The sequence below is a fragment of the Perna viridis genome, chromosome 9 (genome assembly GCF_037379345.1).
Source record: "Perna viridis isolate PV_CMFRI_1.1 ecotype Kerala chromosome 9, ASM3737934v1, whole genome shotgun sequence".
Lineage (NCBI taxonomy): Eukaryota > Metazoa > Mollusca > Bivalvia > Mytilida > Mytilidae > Perna > Perna viridis.
Window position 1 is genome coordinate 18238052 of NC_142453.1, and position 16207 is coordinate 18254258.

The 16207-nt window shown below is 32.1% G+C and overlaps 1 protein-coding gene across 5 annotated transcripts in view; it reads left to right on the forward strand.

Moving 5' to 3' along the window:
• The window catches only part of LOC148607164 (septin-2B-like), a 32458-nt gene that overhangs the window by 5243 nt on the left and 11008 nt on the right, over positions 1 to 16207 (forward strand). For all 5 annotated transcript variants that reach the window (XM_088545459.1, XM_088545461.1, XM_088545463.1 and 2 more), the window contains exons 2-5: positions 7583 to 7688; positions 12674 to 12760; positions 14525 to 14648; positions 15444 to 15578. In XM_088545459.1, coding sequence (XP_088401585.1) covers positions 7583 to 7688; positions 12674 to 12760; positions 14525 to 14648; positions 15444 to 15578 — 452 coding nt within the window. The remainder of the gene's footprint in view (positions 1 to 7582; positions 7689 to 12673; positions 12761 to 14524; positions 14649 to 15443; positions 15579 to 16207) is intronic.

Sequence of the window (16207 nt, forward strand, 5' to 3'; positions counted from 1 at the left end):
TCAGGTCACTGTTAAAAATCAAACAACCAATCCTATTCAAAATTTTAGAGGTATGCATTTGGAAATGTATGTCCCCAAAAGACTATTTCTTAAATTTTAGCAAGCCTTCTTTTATATGGGCTCCCCCTTTTTTTGTAGGTGAATAACCTTCAGTAGCAGATTCAAAGGGGTGCAGGAGGTTGGTATCCCCCCTTTTTCTTGGAAAATTTGTCATTTTCGTATATAAAATTGACGTAAAATGGCAAATTATGGCTTACCACCCCCTTCCCCTTTTTTTATGGAACCTCTACTGCAGCCCCTACTTTTTAAAGAGTCTGTATCCACTCCTGCCTTAGCTCTTACAGTACCAAAGCGAGAGTTAAATTGTGAAAAAGGCTGTATGTTTTATGGGTGACAGTAAATGTTTATTGCTGACATTAAGGACTGGGTTATGACACTTAGACTCAAGTCCTGTGACAACTGCTTCCAAATTAAATTGGTATAGCATCATAAATTTCACTTATGAAAACTTAATTCATGAAAATTGCATACAGATTTTGAAGAGAGGGATTACTGATAAAGTAACAGGGGTGATGGGCAGATTAAAAAGGCCTTCCTCAGGTGATAAGATGTCCTGAATGTTGTCTGTATTGAAAACCATTGTGGCCTTAAGTATCAGTCTTTATAACAGTCAGACAGCAGGTGATTCATTCATGTGACTTTTATTTCTCGTTCTTAAACATATGTAGATCAAAAAAGACTTCGGTGGGATTTTCTACACAATGAAACTTCTACCATTGGCAGTGTCTGTATTTTGTATGGACTGGTACATGATTTATGAGTTTTGTTTTTGATATAGTCATTCTGATGGTTAATGACACTATTTTATGAAACCCAATTTGTTGATTTAGTTTATGTTTATCCTTAGGCCACTGTAATACTGGTAGCTTCTTTGTTGAAAGCTTTAATATATGTCTTTGAATTTTAATCTATTGAGGTGCTTACTTAAATGAACAATTTGGACCTTTCTGTTTCTTGGTTTTTAATTGAAAACACAGACTAGTACTATGTTAATGCTTTCTTGGCCTTCTCCCTAAATTTTCTTTCAACTAGCACACTAGGATTGATTTAATAAAAATTCTACTTCTATTTTTTTTTGTCCAGACCTCAGCTTGCCAGAGTTTTGAATTTGATTAATGTCGGTTTCACTGGATTAAGATTTGTGTACATGTAATGAATGTACCACTTAATATTTGGTGAATCATAAAGAAATTGTGTTTACTTGATCTTCAAGCCAGTTTATATTTAATACTGTAACAAAGGAATAGTGGCTACATATCAAATAAAATGTAGTTAAAAAATATAGACACTGCTATTATTATTCTATCAGTTACTAAGGTGATTTGATGAACATCAAGAATTATAATTTTGTCAATTTTACTAGTAGTACTAGCACATTTCACATTTTACTAGTAATACTAGTACATTTGACTAGTACTAGAACATTTTACAAGTAGTATTAGTACTGTTGTTTGATCCTTAACATTTTTGAACAATATTTACTGGAATGATATCAGAATTAGCAGATTATCCCCAAGAAACAGCTACTAATCCTGGATATCTTTACAGATGCAATAAATAACATACGACCATCATATTTAGGGATTTGAATTATCCTTCATTGTCCCATCTCCTTTGCATTAATTTACAAAACTTCCAAAGACAGTCAGTCTTGTACTGTGAAAGTACTTATTCTTGTGTACCATTTTTCATGGTTTAGTGAAAGGCATCAGGTAGTTGATATTGATTTCGTGAATTTGACAACTTTATCATACAAATAAATCAGTTATATCCTTTTTTGTGGGTAACTTAATTTCATGATTAACCAAATCCATAAAAAAAAACACAAAGACATGACTTCATTTATGTATCTTTAATTCCAAAAAAATTCCCTGTAGGACCTTTACTCAGGCAATTGTCAAGTTTTCCTTTTTCACTCACGTGAAATCCATAAGCATTTTTTGATGGTACATGTAGACCAACTTTAAGTCTCTTCTTTTGAACCTATTACTGGTGTCTAGGAGCATCAATATGTCTTCTGACAGACATAAGATATTTCTCACCTTTACCGTTTTTACAAGCTTTTAGATTATACAAGGTGACCCCCATCACCTTGTAATTTTTGTGATATTGTTGAAATTTTACACAATATAAATATAAAAAACACATGCTGTTTCTTTGTAATCTAAGAAGTATTTTTTATGTACCCAAAACTGATGAATGACCATATTTCAAAGATGTGACACTGCTCTGTCATCTAACCTCCAGCCAGCTGTTGATGGAATGTAGATATCTTTCTCAAGTTTTTTACAGTTCATGTTGGCACTTTAGAGATATGAACAGCATCAAAATTATTTATGTGTAGATTGGTTTCTTCCTTGTTGTAGTGAAAGGGTGTGGACTTTGAGAATTTTTGTATGATGTGCTGATTTGCTAAGTTTTTTTTGCTCTTCCGTTCCCAGGATTTATGGTTTTTCACTGGTTTCTGCTGTATGGGATATTAATTAAGTATTAAGTGATATTTTGTGTATTGGGGTGTGTTGTGTATTGATATGGAAGAGTTGGTAAGCTTAATAGATATTTTTGCGCATGTAATGATTTTTATGAGAAGATAAAACAGCATGTTTTTGCTCCTCAGATTTGCATCATTTATCGTATGAAGATTTCACAAGTTATACAAGACTTCAGATTGAATTTTGATGATTTGGCAAATCTGCATGTTTTAGAACTTATTTTTTGCTTCAGATATCATAAATCAAAATTCAAATTTGAAATGGATGAGTAGGCATTAATGCATGTTTTGTTCCATATTATATCAGGTTTAAAAAAGGAAAGAACTTTTGAAGTTTTTTTTGGCAGATGTTTTTTATGTATACATGTTCAATTTATATAGTAGTTGTTTTTGTTCATAGGGCTTTTGGTAAAGGAACTAAAGGTAGAGCTGGGCTATGGTTTAGGACTAGGTTCAGCTGGGATGGGCTTTGGGGCTAGAATGTTTTACAACATTTTTTCATGTATCATAGGGATTGTTCTGTTTCCAAACTCTGCTAACACTGGCATTGCATATTTTATGGAGTGGAACATTAGAATGGGATCATGGAATCATGTTGGAATAAAAACATTGTAAGGAGCAGACTTATTTTATGAATAGAATAAGTATGTACTTAAATGATAAGTCTGCCGTTAAAAATCGATTTCTTATTAAAACAAAAAGGTAATATTCTCATGTAAGTAATAGTTAAAAATGACCTAATACCCCCTATTTTAAGTCCTTGATTGAGCAGTTCCTGCCATATGCAATTGACATGCAATTAGTGCACTTGTTTTACCTGTAAATGTTGTAACAACCAGCAAAAACATGCACACTTCACATCCACAACAATCAATTACTTTAATTTACAGTGCGGGAGGCTATGATTATTTTTTTCAAAAGAATGATGCATTATGCATTGCTCATTATTGTTTCAAAGTTGAAATGCAGGTGTGTTTGAAATCAGGTGCGTTTGATAAGAACTACGGCACTGTCTTGCCACCTGGAAGAGGGATACAAAATTGAAGTTTTTATGGAAAATTTTTACAACCTTGACTCAGTTTGAATTAATATACTCTCAAGTTGATAATTCAGGGGAGAATCAGTAAGACTGATGTTATTGCAATGTTGGATTGCTGTCTGAAATATCCCTAGCTCATAATTCTTGCCGATTCTTGCAAGTGAATATTTTCCAAGGTATCTACGTAATAAAAAATTGTTTATACATTGTTAAATATTAGTTTGGTTGGTATTACTTTTCTCATTATTCAGAAAATAGCAAAGATTTGTACACTGCGAAAATGTATTTGTTTACAGTAGCCCGTAGAAAACACTGAAGAAGTCTTCACAGTATTATCAGTGTGACAAAACCTTTTAAGTGGGCATTTAGTTGTACATGTAGGTATGTAAACAATGTAAAGACATCACAATAGAAAATTACATTGTTGCATTACTTTAACATATCAATTTTACCCTTTCGACTTCATTTCTGATACTGACTGGTTTCTTATCCGAGGCTTATATCAAAAGGCTGAACAGTTACATGAGTATCAATGTCTTATTTGCACTAAATACATACTTGTACATGTATAGATTTTGCTAGAGTTTAAAAAATCCAGAAAACTTTTTTAAGTACTGGTACTTGTACATGTATTAGAAGTGGGATGTTATGATTAGTTTAGCTGCTCTGTTGGTACTATTTTTATCTTAAGTACTGACATGTTATTCTTTCTTTGATATAATCACATAAATCTAGTGCCGGAAAAATTATAAACTATTGAGGGTGTGAGATAAACGGGGAGATAAGAACAAAATGGACGGGGAGGCTGAAGAAGAGGTTAGTTAATTTTAGGGGAATGGTAATAAATAGGGGTGTTACCTGTGTAGAAAACATGTAGTTGATGAGGAAATTTTACTGAAGTAGTTAGAACTAGATGAAGTAATTGAGTAGTTTACTGTTTGAAAATTGGTAGTTGCATGACCTTCAAGCCCATTTTCCTGCATGAGCCTCATTTTGAAATATACATGTACATGTATGTGACTTGTACATGTAGTAGTGCATTTGTACAAAATTTGTTTCAGAGTGGTACAATGTGCTACTTTAAATCACTGTCATCTCAGATTGTAAGCCTGTTACATAACTTCATGTCTTCATGAATTTCAGAAAGTATTGGAATGTTGCATTTTGTTTTCAATTTTTGTGATTGTGCATCAAAATTCAGACAGTTGATTTTGAAACAAAGTCAGAACGTGGGTATACATAGAAGACCCAGACAATTAATGGCACATTTTCAAAAAATAAAAAAATAAAATGAAATAAAAAAATTCATATGTAAGAGATTACTAACTCATGTTTTTTTAAACATGAATGTTAGTTTGTTATTTGATGAAATGATAAGCATAAAGTAAATTACATAGGAAGCCAAAGAAACTTTTTAAATGAAGGGAAATAACTCTTTGTCTGTCTAAGGTCTCACTAACCACTTCCGGGACAAATAGCCACCCTCTATGTAGTACCAAAACTCTGCATTGTAAGTGCATTAATTGCGTGTATTCTTGTCAAATATAGTCGAAATGGAGCTGAGAAACCATATTTGTAATTTACTACAAAAGTGTATGAATATTGTTCACGTGCGTGAGTAATTTGCCTCCATGCTGTCTGTCAACAGAAAAGCTAAAAATGTGGATTCTCAGTATTATTTATTCAAGTAAATTTTGTGAAGAATTTCTACCATTATCATACCATTAGCATAATGATTTTGAAAGCTCTATTTTCCAAGCTTCGCAACAGTATGCAACTTAAAGATGTCATTTGTCCTGGGAATTCACAGTGAAACTTTGAAAATTACTTGTTTAACATGTAAAGTAATGGAAACATTGGAAGTGATTAGTGAGACCTATAATGTAGTTGATTTGTTATGAAACCTTTGATAGGGGAAAATCCGTGTTCTCTCTTACATCATAATGAGTTTATCATGTACATAATATTGGAACAAAAAAAATCAGTGGGATGAAATTTACTCTGTGCTGCCCAGATCATAGGATCTGCCTGGTTTCTATATGGACAGTCTTAATAAACTTAAGAAAGAACCAATGTCAGTTTTCACTGGCAAAGTTTTATAATATAGTATTCATCTAATGCTAACTGTATGGGAGGCATTGTCTGGTAGCAATCTGCAACTAACGAAAATGAAAGCATGGTTATTATACACAAAGAAAGAATGTTCTGCTTGGAAGGTATTTGACCAATTTTCAAATACACAATAAATCCATTTTTCCCCCAATCAGGCTCATATGTCAAATACTCATAGCAGCTGTTAGAAAAAGGCAGAAAGATATTACAGAATCTAAGATAGAAGATTTGGAGTCAAATCCTGCTGTTTAGATTTCTTTTGATTGTTATATAATCTTCTAATTTGATCTCAGGGTTGTAAAGTTGAAAAAAGATCAAAATGAGTTGTTTTTTGAGAATGTGTCATGTTATTTTGTCTATAGATTGTGATGTATATTTCTAATGAGGTTCTAGTTTTGAGTAGGTTTGCAAAAAAGTTCTAAGAATGAAATGAAAAATAGCACTGACAATCAAAGGAAATATGTTGTAGTTTCCACAAAACTTTTGTTTAGAGAGTTTTCTTGCAACTTGTGTAAGTCTCGCACAACTTCAGGGGTTACTTTTTTTTTACAATGCAGGTACCTTTGGTTTTGTAGGAGGTACTTTTTGTCATTTTGTTTAATAAAAATGTATGAAATTTCTGGAGGTACCTTTCAGTAGTTTAGAATGGTAAAAGTACCTGGTACCACCTCTTAATGAAAGGCCTGCAACTTGTGTTTACTTATCGCCCACAACTTGTGTAAGAAATTTTTTCCATTACAATTTTGATAGTTGTGCTGACCTCGGGGTTCTACTTAAAAAAAAGACCTGTTATCTACTCTAAAACTTTAAAGATTTAATCTGCCTGTTAAGTATTATTTGTATATAATGTTTTATTAATTAGTAATAAATATTCTTTCATATACAGCAGTAGCCCTCTTCTCAAATTCAAAAGTAACTTTCTTTTTACCCTCAACTGTTGCATTTACTGGTCTTCCGCAGCATGTTTTGACTCCATATAAGACGTGCATGGCAAGATGTAAGTTGAAATGTGATCATACAAAAAACACCTGTTTTTTCACCTGTCTGTCACCTATGACCCTGTTTTTATCATGTAATATTCAATTTAGTCCCTGTGTTTTTAGTGTTGTACCTACATGAGACTGATGGTCAATGACCAGACTTGTAAACTTATTACCTAATTAGTCTGTCGCTTGGGACTGTTTATGTTGCTAATTTGGTGGGGTTTGTTTAGTAACAGTCTGTAACATACGGAGAAGTAATTTGTTTTTGCTACAATAAAGGTCTTTGCTGGATGGAGATGTAATTTAGTACATATATTCACACATTGTGTGGTATTCATAATAGCTTTTTGTGCTCTAGGGTCATCTGGACCATTGACCTGTTCTGACAATCAAATTTTTATATGTTTTTAATTAAATTGTGGGCAATACAATAATGCTGAAGTTGGCTAATAATTATGCTTGTTTCTATTGAAAACAAGTACTATGTTTTAAGACAATAACACATTGCATGCAATTTCAAATTTTCGATACAGTTTTTTCAAACGCAATTTCAAATTTTCGATGTAGTTTTTTCAAATGCCACTTAGTAAGCAGTATTTGGCCAATTGGGAAACAGAATTGTGATTAGGTGACTTGCATTTCCATAGAAGAGGGTCCTTAAGGTCAACAGAAATATGTGATAGTTTCAAATACCAGTGTAGTCTTTGTCCATTTATACTTACTTTTATATGTATCTAGTAGTTCTTCACATAAGCTATTAAGTTGCATATACCAAATTTTGATAAACATGCCTACTTTACAAAAGTTCTATTTAGGTAGGAAGAATAACTGATTAAGAGTGTAGTATGTATGTTCTAGTCAGACTGAAGTTAATAAATTATTTTTTTCTCTTTTCAGTTTACTTGCCCAGAACAGCCTGGCTATGTGGGCTTTGCCAATTTACCCAACCAAGTACACAGAAAGTCAGTCAAGAAAGGGTTCGAGTTCACCCTTATGGTGGTCGGTATGTATTTGGCTTGGTTTAGTACGGGTTTACCTAAGAGTCATTCTGTGAAAGAAAAATCCAATAAATAAAAAATAATTTTTGTACTAGTTTTTCACTTTTGGTCACTTTATGACCACTCATTTTTTCCTACTCTTTCCTTACCTTCTTTATTCTTGAATCCCTTGTAAAAAGTGTGTTCCTATGGCATAATGACTTATTATAAACAACAGGAGAACCGACTCCGCCGTCTTAATTTCAATCATTATTTTAATTATTCTTAAGGAAGTAGACATAGGGTAAGGGACACAACTCTTAAAAATCATTGGAACATTTGTATTCAGCATTTAACATCAATCTCATGTAAGCATTAAAGTAACTTGGATTGATTTCATTCTGTTTCAAATGAAAGTTTGATAGGCATTGGTAAAATTGAATATGATACAAACATATCACTGATTTCAAGAGTTGTTTCCCTTACCCTAGGTCTACCTCCTTAAGGAATATTTCTGAATTTTTTAACAGGTTATATGAAATAAAGTTTGCAACAGTTTGCCCTTATGAAGCCATTCTGGGCCAAACCATGATTTTTGTGTAATTTAATTTCCAATGGTTTAAATCTAAATAAAACGAATTTGTTTATCAAACTTTTATTTTGAATCATGTAGTGTGGATTAATTGATGATAATGATGTCAGTTATACAAAATAAATTGGTTTGTTCCAAGAGATCCAACCAATCAGAAAGCTTGTTATGAATCAAATTAGATTAATTTTCAAGAGAAATCAGATCCATGCATTTACATGTACACTACGTGTATATACATGTATAATGTTGACGCACAATATATACTTATCACCCTCTGGGTGATACTTACGCGAATCTATACATAGAGTTCTAAATCAAAAAAAAAATTTATATGTAGAGCAAAGCCTGTTATAAGTGCACGCCGTAATTTTTCCTGTTGTGAGGCTTTAGTTTAAAAACAATGTCTGTTCCTGGTCTGAAGTGATCCATTGTTCTAATATGACGTCTTCATATCGTCAAACAGTATATGTTGGTACAACTCCACCTTTAGCACCTGTGCATGGTCTCTTTTTTTTTCGCTGTCGCTTCGAGACAAAACACTCATTTAAAAACGTTTACGCGATGATTTAATGGCTGAGAGGTTATCTAATACCATAAAGATACTGATACTGAAACTTATTCAATAGATGGTTTATTTCTTAATTAATCCAACTTCCATACAGGGGGAGTTTAAACGGAACAGCCGTTATTTTGGCTACGCCTAGGGAATTTTTTTGTCACAGATGTCGCTGTCGCTCGGTGTTAAATAATGGAATATAAATGCTGTACCTATGTTAAAATGCGTACAAATCTACCCCCTCCATGAATTGTTTCTTAAATAATAGATGAAAAATGAATATGTTAAGAAAATTACCATGAAAACACAGCCCTTATACCACTTAAGAGACACAACAAAAATCAAAGGTTAATGTTTGCTCTCTAATGTGGAGGTCGAAAGTGAACAAAAATTTACATAATAACCTATTTCTTAATAGAGACAATATAATTTATAAAGCATGAAGACACAATAAAAGACAAAACTACCATTCAACTCATTCTAGACCTAACGCAGGTGCATTAAATGTGTTTGGTTTGTTTTTTATGCATTTTGCATAAACAGTAGACAACAATGCAAAGCTATTTGCATGTATATAATGGGAACAGTTTCTTATTTTAACAAAATTCCTTTGTGAACATGTTGTTAAGTTAGGACTTTTATATAAACACAGCATCCATCTCTCATATTTTAGAGTTCTAACACAATAGGTTTGTGTATAGTTGTTATAAGAAATAGAACACTAAAGTTTTAAAAGAACGAAAATATCAATGTAATGTAAATATTATTAATTTCGGTATGCCCATGTGCACTGAACACATGTTTCAAGGAGTAACCTCTCACCAACAGCAATTAACACCAAATAGGTAGGAAGATCAAAATTAAAAAAAAAAACTAGTCTACACATAACCATACTAATCCAAATAGGAACTCAGCACCAAGAATTTATGCCCTGTTTAATTATAATTGGAACAAAGCCTTGGTATTTTAGGGATTTCAAATTTTATGATGCTGCGTGTTGAGCAATTTTCAATCAGAACACATAAATGGACATTTTTCCTTGCAACAAAAAATAAACAAAAGAAAAAACAAAAGAGTGTACTGTAAATATATTAATTTTCACTGTGTTCTAATTTTCACTGCGTTCTAATTTTCACTGCATTCTAATTTTTGCTGTGTTCTCATTTTCACTGCATTCTAATTTTCACTGCGGTCTAATTCTTGCTGCGTTCTACTTTTCACTGTGTTCTAATTTTTACTGCATTCTAATTTTCACTGTGTTCTAATTTTTGCTATTTTAATGGTGGACTGCAAAGCGCAACAAATAGTACCTGTGAAATTGATTTGTAACACAAAATTAATTTTTAACACTATGTATTACTAATCATTGTTCTAAACCACGAAAATTGATATCAGCAAATATGCCCATCTGATAGAATCCATGGAAATTAGTAACTGTGAAAATTAATAGGAGAATTAATAGTTTACAGTACTTTCAAATGTATTAAGTCGGACATGTTGTTTTTTTTTTGTTTTCTACAAAATGTACATGTACTACATCTAATTGTGATGAAACATCACTCATGGAGTTTTATTTAAGCTAAATAATGCATTGTTTCAACAAATGTTATACTTGTACTTGCAACAGTTTTTCACTTTTAACAATTGATTGCAGCAATGGTTTATATTTCCAACAAAATTTAAAACTAAACAAGCTCTTTTTTTAAGTGAACCCTCATAACTCAGTGTTTTTCATAAACACTTGTATAAAAGCTTTATATTTCATTAGATGTGTATAGTTTCTGTACATGTACTTTATATCGTTACAGGGACCCTTATTCACATTTGTACTTTTCTAACAGTAAATAATAAAAGGAAGTCATTTTTCTCACTTCTAACAATCTACCCTTGTCAATTTTTTCTGTATTTATGTACATATACATACCCTGAGTGACATTGACACTTACTTCACAATGTAGTCTTAAACAGCTTGCTAAAATGCAGAGATGTTAAAGTTTTTCACATCAACAAGCAGATCTCATTCACTTTTCAAACAGTAGACAAAATTGCCATATACATTGTACATTGTTATGCATAGTCTATCTCACTCTAGACAAGCAGCCATTGTCATTATTTAGTTGAGAATGTTCTACATGTATTAAATGTGAACATCATTTTACTTTGTGATATTCATTCTCAGCCATTTTAAGCATCTTTGGGGATCATACAAAACAACAGTCATTGATTAGAGACATTGAACTATTTGACCTCACTGTTTCTTGTAAAAACAGTATGCATTTTTTGCACTTTTAAAATTTAAACAGTAGACAAGAACACGTAACCATTTACACTGGCCATACTTTTAACAGGCAGCCCTTGTTGACATCTTGTAAAGTTGAGTCTTTGTATAAACATACCCTCCACCAAAAAGTGTTTGTCTAGGACAAATGTTTTATTAATACTTAAACTTCATTTAAAACTTAATACCATTAAATCTGTACTTGAATTTAAATGAAAAGTACATAAAATTGAGATTTGATCTTAATCTTAAATTTTATGCTGTAATTTTAAGTATTTCTGCACACAGATAATCTTCTCAGACAGAAATTTTTGTAACTCTAATGGCGCCTTGGTCAGGATTTATTACCTAATAGAATTACCTATTATGACAATCAGTGTCAGTGGCTGATTTATTTAAGGTGGTAGACCTAAGGGTAAGGGACATAACTCTTGAAATTGATTATATGTTTGTATCATATTCACTTTCACCAAAGCCTGTCAAGCTTTCATTTGAAACAGAATGAAATCAATCCAAGTTACTTTGGTGTTTAAGAAGAGATTGATGTAAAATGCTGAATACAAACGTTCCAATGATTTTTAAGAGTTGTATCCCTTACCTTAAGCAAATGAGAACTTGACTCTATGGTATTACTAAATCTTGGAAGATACAATTAGGAAAACATCTCATTGCTGTTTTTGAAGTCAGACATAAGTTTGGTGGCTTAGGTCATTAAAATTATGGTCAGACTCCTGAAAAATTGTCTAATTTTTGAAGATTCAAGCAGGTGTTATGTAATGAAAAACTGTAAACTTAATTTATAAGATTGTTAGTCACAAAGTTTGGGAAATATGCTGTTGTATTTCTAAAGATGAGATGAAATATGTTTTTGAACAAAAATTATGTTTTAGTATTGATAACATGACCCAGCATTTTAATAAGTTTTCTGCTAAATTTATAATGAATCGTCACATAATAATTTTTTTTCGAAATATTGTGTGTATTAATATTTTTTTTTCATATTGGCCAAGTAACATGCTGGTACTTATAACGGCCAAGAGTTGCTGTAATAATTTCAAGGCAACACTGAGGGACATTACAGCAATTAGGGGCCATAATTTGATTAACACAAAAGGCATGTCTCAAGGCCAATATGAAAAGGCCATACAGTATATAAGTAATTTTATCAATTGACTTTATTCAAGGTCCATTGATAGTAGACTCAAAACAAATATTACAGGCACTTTACAGGCCTTTCATTAGGAGGCAGTACCAGGTACTTTTACCCTTCTAAACTACTGAAAGGTACCTCCAGAATTTTAAAATTACTTACATTTTTATTAAACAAAATGATGAAAAGTACCTCCTACAAAACCAAAGGTACCTGCATTACAAAAAAATAATGAAACCCCTGCTTTTAGAGCAAAGTGAAGTGTACAGTTTAGCACTAGTAATGCATCGCTGTGATTGAACAGCTGTAGAAACTCCCGGCTTGTGGTGGCTTCTTGTCAAAATTTTTTGTTCATAAATGATGATTATTTGTATGTATATTGTAGTAAGTTGGTTAATAAATGTAAGTAAAAATATTTTTCTCTTTGTTTTTCAGGAGAATCCGGCTTAGGGAAATCAACACTAGTCAACAGTCTTTTCTTAACAGATCTTTACCCAGAAAGAATTATACCAGCTGCAGCAGGTAATACTTTCATTCCCCTTCCCTTCCCCCCCCCCTAAAAAAAACCAAAAAAAAACGAAACAAAAATGTACAAGACTCTACAAAACAAAAACCATTGCAATGTATGCTTAAGATATTGTTACCTCTTAATTGAGAAGGAAACACTTAAATTTGTTTGATACCTGAAGCTTACATATATTACATGTAATGTAGTCTGGTAAAATTTTGAAAATTGTCATTAGGGCTATGGTACTTAGAATATTAGTTTCACACACTGCTACATGTAACAGTCTTGTTTTCACTATTTTGTAAATTATTTGCAGAATATGCATGATCATGTGTGCATACATTAGCACAAACTTTTTAGTGTAATATAAGCTTAACACTTTTAGTTTCTGAAAATCTTTATCTTGGGTATGCACTGGTAAACATCCAGTTTCTGTCAAAATTGAAATATGGTTGCCTTGGATATCTATGAACAATAAATATTTTGTTGAGAAAACGAATTATAATGACTTTTCAAAAGATGCAGCTGTGTTTTTCATATGATGAAGAGTTGTTGACTTTTGTATGGCATATCAAATGTCTCCTCAACATTCTTTATTATCTGCAGACTCTGAAATTGATATTGTTAAAATCAATCTGCTGCAAGAATATCTGGAAAATTGTTTGGTTTTAATCAATAGATACTTGAACTTTGAACTGCAGCTTGTAATGCTAGTCCTTGAGCCAGTTGTCTAGAAATTGTTCATAACAATAAACAAAACTTTGGGACTGTAAATATTCAGGGTATTCTTTATGAAAATTAGTCTAAATAATCAATTTCTAGGATTTAAACATCAAATATGTTTTAAGAGGGAGAAATTGTTTTACAACAGACAAACAGCCTGTACTGGTAGATTGTTAGGTGGATAGGTTCACTGTCAACTTTTGACCATTTTACCAAATGAGACAACATTTAAATCCATGGCTAAATCTAGCTAGAAATCATATCATTAAAGGACAATTGCTATTCTTCTGAAGCATATATTGCCTTCGGAGTAACAAGGTCTTTAGATCTAAAAAAATTTGGTATACCTTGGATTTTTATGGTTTCAATAAAAGAGATTCCAAATATTGAAGTCTCACATTTAAATTCCTGAGGTCATAACCAGCTACAAAATGTTGTTCAATTTGACACAGTAAGCTTTGACAGCTCCAAAGTTCAAGAATTTCTGTTTCCTCCTTAGAAAATGTAACCCAGTTCTGTATTTACAAATATCCTGTCCAGATGTTTATGAATTTATATGCCATTCCTAAAGGTCAGTTGGCCTCTATATATACAGTGATTGATGTTTATTTAGATATTGTTAGTCCGTGTAAATCATAAAATGTATATTATCTGTTCTTAGCAAACACTTATATCCCTGCATCTGTTTGTAGTAGATTTAACCTGGTTTTATCTGGAAAAATGTTAAAATTACATATGCTATTTGAAGATTTTTGATAAACTAATAACTGGTTTTGGACAGGATATGCCATTATCTTTATATCATGTGCCAGTGAAAAATCCCTTTTGTGCCCTTGAATTACATCAGTGAAGAAAGGGAAGCATTGTTTTTTTCTGTGGAATCACAGATTTCCACTCTTTCAATCCATATTTATTATTATTTTTTATATTACTGCATATTTCTTCGATATTGCCAATTTTTGCTTGCCAGTTGTTCCTTCTACCTCCTCCCTATAGCATGTATGCTTATGTTTTTGAACAACTTTTCAACTTTCCCTGTTTTTTTTTATCAACAGAGAAGGTAAAACAGACAGTGAAGATAGATGCCTCCACAGTAGAAATAGAGGAACGAGGAGTCAAACTGAGGCTGACAGTTGTTGACACCCCTGGTTTCGGTGATTCTCTCAACTCAATTGACTGGTATGTAACCTAACTTTATTTGATACTGTTTATTCTTACTAGGAAGGCTTTCCTCCTTTAAAAAAAAATATTTATAATCTTACACTGCTAAGAGTGCAAGACACAGAAGTCTTAAACATCCAAGAGAAAGACAATGGCATCCTTATGTTAGTGAAGATTGAAATCTTATCCAAGGGTGTCTGAGATAACCTATTATTGAAAGCAGTGTCCCAGTGTAAAAAATTTCAATAATTCACACTAAAATAAATTCGGTACTTTCACTCTCGGACTTTTTCCCGCCAAAACGTCACAATACAAATATCAATCCACTCTTCACAAAATCTAAAATTCATGTGGAAAAAAATAATGAATAATGGAGGAAATCTATATAATAAATAGGGTAATCAGTTGGTTATAGTGAATATCCAAAATGTGATCACTCTTGTCAAGAAAGCATAAAGATTGAACTCTGCACACTCTCTAATCTAGGTGTTCTTCAGCACTTGTGATCATATTTTTGATATTTGCTCTTTTCAATTTATCATCCTATTAGTCTTTCACTTTCTGGCATTGTTTGATTCTTATCAATTTTGTGGTTAGTACGCCAGTTCAGGATGCCACAATACCTTTGTATTTACAAGACATCATACCAGGATTTATTTGTGACGTCACAAAAATCATGACATGACTGAAAACAGAAATATTGAGAAAATATGATTTTTTTTTATAATATGAAACACATACAATAGAGAAATAGGATTTTCTATGAAGATATATATTGAGAGTTTAAAATTATTTATTTTATTTTATTTTCAGCTTTAAACCAATCATACAGTATGTAGATGACCAATTTGAGAGATATCTACAGGATGAGAGTGGACTGAATCGTAGACACATTATTGACAATCGAGTCCATTGTTGTTTTTACTTCATCAATCCATCAGGCCATGGGTAAGGTTAAAAAGGGTAGCTTCCTATGAATATCTTGGATTTCAGTTATGTTGAAGATCTGTTTCCTTGAGTCATAATGACTTTGGTATAGAATATGAAAATTTGTTGGTCTGAATAGGATAGCTTTTTGCATCCGCTTGTGAGAGAAATTCATTGACTTTTGGCTTGTTTTGATATACTTTATTTAGGAGAGGCTTTTTTTTAAAGAAATTCCAAATCTTGTTGAGTATTCGGAAAAAAAATACTTCAGTACTGCACAGTCGTAGCTTGTACCAACATAAGGAGGGAAAACTCTTGAGATGTGTATTTTACTATTAAAATTCATTTATGTAAAGAAACTTGCATCTGCATTATGAAGCTACATGCATGCCTGTCTAAAAAGCTACATGCATTTCTGTGTAAAAAAAAGTACAACTTATACACAACTGAAGTGATCATTACAATGATTCCATTGTTACAAAGTCTACACAATGTACTTGTGTATCTCATTGTCAATTTCTTTGAATCGATCACTGTACTTATACATTATAATGTATCACAAATCCTTGTAAAGGTACACTAAGTACAAAATCATCATGTCATTGAAAATGATTGACAGTTACACCTTTGAAATGTACATGTATGTGATT